At 42.7% G+C, this 4,903-nt stretch overlaps 1 protein-coding gene across 3 annotated transcripts in view; it reads right to left on the bottom strand.

The window, feature by feature from the left end:
• Positions 1–232: 232 nt before the first annotated feature.
• RGS8 (regulator of G-protein signaling 8) overlaps positions 233–4,903 on the bottom strand; it is a 25,967-nt gene continuing 21,296 nt past the window's right edge. For 2 of the 3 annotated variants that reach the window (XM_012639982.1, XM_012639981.1), the window contains 2 exons: positions 2,274–2,440; positions 792–1,051 (listed from right to left, as the gene is read on the bottom strand). In XM_012639982.1, the coding sequence (XP_012495436.1) occupies positions 869–1,051; positions 2,274–2,440 (350 nt within the window). In that variant the 3' untranslated portion in view covers positions 792–868. Of the gene's footprint in view, positions 1,052–2,273; positions 2,441–4,903 lie in introns of all 3 variants that reach the window. The other variant, XM_012639984.1, reaches the window with a different exon arrangement.

Genomic DNA, 4,903 nt, shown 5'->3' with positions numbered 1-4,903 from the left:
CGAGGGCAGAGAAGACGTTGAGCAACAGACAGGTTATACGAGGCCCCATTGCACAAAAGTCTACTGGCGCTACATTCCCTGGTCATTTGACTTCTGGAAAAGTTCTGGGTAGAATTGAGGAAGATTTGCAAGCTGTATCTTTCTTAATGGCAGCTCCACTTCAGAAGTCATGAAGGACATCTCCCAAGACCCTTTCCAGAAATGTAAGGGTAGGGGAGTCTTGTGAATTTCCTAGGCCAAGATGGGCAACGATCACAGCTTTTCACACTGGTCCAATGGAAATGGGAGAAACAGCCAACTCCACGGAGTTCACCCCCTCTCCCAGAGGTCACCTGTCAATGACAGTGCTAGAAACCTGGGATTCTACAGGGACCTCTCTCCTAAGCCGTGAGGTGCCAGCACATGTGAATGGCCATTATATTGTGACAGTAAATCACAAATGTGAGCTAGTCTTCCAACTGTTCCTCCCAGGCATATAGAACAAGTGGGGAGTTAGGAACCCTAACTGAGGAGGGTGTGGAGGGTGTGCAAATGGCATTTGCATTATTTACAGGATAGCCTAGCACAGCAGATCTGCCTTCTCAGTGGAGATGGCCCAAGGCATTATGAAGGGCAAGTTGCTGACCCAGGGAAGGGTAACAGCAGCAAGGTGCTACCACTAACCAACACACAGACATGGGTACATGGAAGAGTCCGAGCTCCAGCAGGTGGGTCATACTTTGGCATGGCCCTTCCTTTTCTCCTCACCCCCAGCCTCCCACCCCAAACGCCACCGCTTTTGAACACCTACAACATTTCACATTAGAGTATGGTCTTGGCAGCAAGGGGAGGGGAAAGCCAGTGATTTCCAAGAGTCTCCATCTGAGGTCTAACTGAGCCTCCTCTGGCTTTGGGACAGCAAATCTAAGTACATTTTGGACCTCAGGAACCTGGGGTAAGAGTCTTTCTCCATGAGGCTGTGTACTTTTCCCTGGGCTTGGTCAAAGCAAGTCAGGGATGGCTCCTGCATGTTCTTCCTCGTGGCTTCTCGGGTCTGAAAGTCGATGTTTACCTGGAGACACAAACAGAGAGCAAGGTCACAGGCCCTCGAGGGCCAAGGCACCTGGCAGCAGACCCTAGCTATGTAATAAATCATAATGACACCATCTTATATCTTTAAGATGATTTATGCTGTTCAAACAGCTTTCATGGAGATCATCTGTTTTCATCACAGCAAGAATCCTGTGGGATCTCAAGACCAGATATTCTCAGTCCCAACTTATAGATAAGAACACTGGAAAAAAGAGAGACTAAGAAGCTTATCGAAAGTGTATGGGACGTTAGTAAGAGAGCCAAGGCAAAATCCCAAATTACTTGAATCTTAATCCAGGGACCTTCACAATGTCAGGCAAAGGGTTAGGCTCAAGCCAAGTGTTAACGTAGATTTCCTAAAGTAAGCTTTCCCCCTCTGTTCTTTCTTAACTGCCTAGAAAACAAATGCCCTGTGGAGAGAACCCCTGGTTAGAATGTGTGTCTCTGTTCCAACCAGCATTATAAGAGGTCTATAGCATTGTAGTCAACTGGTAAATACCTCATGCATCCAAGTCAAAGCAATTGAAGAGCTCTAGGAATGCAATGCACCTAAACCTGTAGACAGCTGATATTTTTCTTCAATCAACCCCTCCCAAGTAAAATTCTGTGTTATAACTCAGAAGAGCAATACAATACAAATTCATCCTATTATAAACAATTATAATAAAATAATACCAATAACTGTAATTACTCATTAATGAGCAGTGGCATTTATTGAATGGGTGCTTTATCCCTAATACTCTGAAAGGTAAGTGATATTATACTCTTTTACATTGAGGAAAATGAGACTCAGAGAAGTTAAGTAACTTGACCAAGATCACACAGCTAGTAAGTGGTAGTGCTGAAATTGGAACAAGATTCCAAAGAAGATCTGCATTCCATTAAGCTATGCTGTCTTCTACCAGAAAAAAGTACATGGATTCAGTGGCATTTGTTCTTGCAAAACCCCTGTAGCAACATAGTTCCTGCTAGCACATGTTCAACTGAAAGCTAAAACACTCCTCATAGAGCTCATTAGATAGAAGCTTTGGCTTCTTCTCCTTAAAAATGATCCTTTTCATCAGAAGCCACTGGAGCAGTGAGACTCAGTTCAGTATAAGAAGGTGCTCATATAAGCCTGCCTCAAACCCCCTTTGAGGAGAGAAATGTGAGCCCGCAGCATGGATAGAAGTCTGACAGCGTGGTTGCCACTGCAAACACACCTCCCGCGGAGCCTGCACGTCCACAAACTCCTCGAAGATCCTATGGGCCTTGGAGACCAGTTTTGCAGTCGACCTGGTCTTCTTGAACTCCTCACAGGCCAGCCAGAACTCCAGGTTCTCCTCGCTGAACTCTGTCTTCAGGAAGGCGCGGAAGGCAGCCACCCCATCTATGCACGTGGAAGGAGGCGGGAAAGGAGAGAGACAGGAAGTAGCTTAAGTTCAAGAACAGTAGAAGAAAGAAAGAAAAGTCGTAACAATGCGAGGGGTCTCTACTTGTCCAAGCCCACTGTTCCTCCTCACCCTTTTGAAGACTCTGTTCTCTTAGACACACAGGTACCCTCAGAGGAAACCATGTCAAGGATTACAGTGATATTAGAAAGCAATGTTTAAGAAGCCATAGTATTAACGTTTAGGGCAGAGTTGGCTGTCCCCTGGGTCTACTGGTGAATCTGTGTTGCTAATTAGGCCAAGATAATGCATGCGATTTATTCCCTACCCTAATCCAGTCAACCACCCTGAGAAAACACACAATCTGTTACAAGAGGAACTAGAGTGGGGTGTGAATGTCTCAGGGCAAATCCTTTACTACCTGAAAGTAAACACCCTACCAAAATCCAGTCAGGATGGTCATTTTGTTATACGAATAGGGTTCCCAGTCTCTAAAAAACCTTCAAGGTACTATATTTTAATGTTTTATTCCACGCATTCTTTATTTGAAAAGGTCTTCCCTATCAAGTTATATGTTTTAATTAAGATTGATTATCATTTTTCTACCAAGTGATTTAGCAAATTAATACTCTTTCATTTTTATTAATCAATGTCATACATATTGCCAAGCAAAGCTTCCAGTCAGTACAAGATGAGCAGGGTTACCACATCGATTTGAAAAAGGAAATCACATTTATTGTTAGCCTATGCATCCAGTTAGTGTTTTTATTTTAAAAATATTTGTAATTATCTTAACTTTAAAATACTCTCCTCTAATTGAATAACAGTGATAGCTTTCTATAAACTGACATATACAACTTAGTATAAAGAGCACGGGCTCCACTGGTTATAAAGGACTCTGGCAATAATGTTTTATTTCTTTTCTAAAATTTACTAGAAAGACAAGTTGTTAACAATGCTTCATCTCATCCTGGCTGAAGCAATGACCTGGGCATCTGATGTCCACCAATGCACAGAACAATCTACGCCCAGTCCTTCCACGGACTGCTGCTGCCCTGCTGTTCATGTATTTAAATGCTTATTTTCACTTTTCTGAAATCTTTTTATTTCTCCTAGTAAAAAAACTCATTGTGTATCTTTGTCTTTCAAAACAGACATTTTAATGTCTACAACAGTACAACAGCCATGAAAGCCAAGACTTTTAATTGTAAGAGCCGGGAACTTGAGAAAGAGAAAGGTTTTCATGGGACTCCCCAAACTAAGCTTTAAATCACAAAGAGATTTACTTTTGGAAGCCTGGGCTTGAAATGTTTTTAAAGAGGAGATGGTCATGGAATTTACCATCCAAGCCAGGACATTTTCGAGAGGGAAGGGGGCACTCCTGCTAATGATGCAGGGACAATAGGCATGAACCATGACCACCACAGTCAAAACCCAGGACACGTGGTCACATTGATTCTAAGCCATGGAGTAGGGAGAAAGCAGAACGTAATACGAGGTTACTTCCTACCAGGCAAGATGGAAATAAAATCGTTCCTGTGCTAGGGGTTGGGGAAGAGGAGAGTATCATAGTTTAGACTCAAATGAAAAGTCTTCTCGGGGTACCGCTCACCCCCATTCCTATATTGGATTCAAAACTCTGGGAGAAGAGAGTAGAAACCCGAAACAAATTGAGAATTAAAATGAGCATAAAACTATGACATGGCAATGTTTGGGTAGAAATGATCTGAGAATCATTCATTCAATTCAATGATGTTTTTTAAACAACTACTAATGTAAAAAGTACAGATGCTCCTCAACTTACAATGGAGTTACGTCCTGATAAGCCCATCCTAAGTTGAAAATATCATTAAGTCAAAAATGCATTTAATACGCCTAACCTACTGAACACCATGGCTCAGCCTAGCCTACCTGAAACATCCTCAGAATACTGTTGGTACACTATTCAGTAAATTAGGTAAGATATTCAACACTTTATTATAAAATAGGCTTTATGTTAGATTATTCAGCCTAGCATCATGAAAGAGTATCGTACCACATGTTGCTAGCCTGGGAAAAGATCCAAATTCAAAATTCGAACTGCAGTTTCTACTGAATGCATATGACGTTCGTATCATCATGAAGTCGAAAAATCGTAATTCGAACCACAGTAAGTCAGGCACTGTCTGTACTGTTCAAGGTTTTGAGATATATCAGAGAACAAATCATAAAATCCTTGCACATTAAATCTCTCGTGGATATTCTCTTTGCCACCCACCCTCCTCCCCCAATGCTGTCCCCTCGAAGTTCTCCGTGGAGGAAATCTGGAAGTCTTCACAGGCTCCAGAGGGAACTTGGATTAAAAAGCTGGCATGTCTGCTTGCAGAAGGGGCCCAGGGGCAAGGGCCACAGGCAGGGGTTGGATGGAAAAACAGCTGAAACTGTGGAAGCCTCAACGCCCTTGTAGGAGACCCAGTGCCCTT

Source organism: Propithecus coquereli, unplaced genomic scaffold (genome assembly GCF_000956105.1).
Source record: "Propithecus coquereli isolate 6110/MARCELLA unplaced genomic scaffold, Pcoq_1.0 Scaffold146, whole genome shotgun sequence".
Taxonomy (NCBI): Eukaryota; Metazoa; Chordata; class Mammalia; order Primates; family Indriidae; genus Propithecus; species Propithecus coquereli.
Note: the sequence above shows the minus strand (reverse complement) of the source record. Positions and strands in the feature narration are given on the sequence as shown.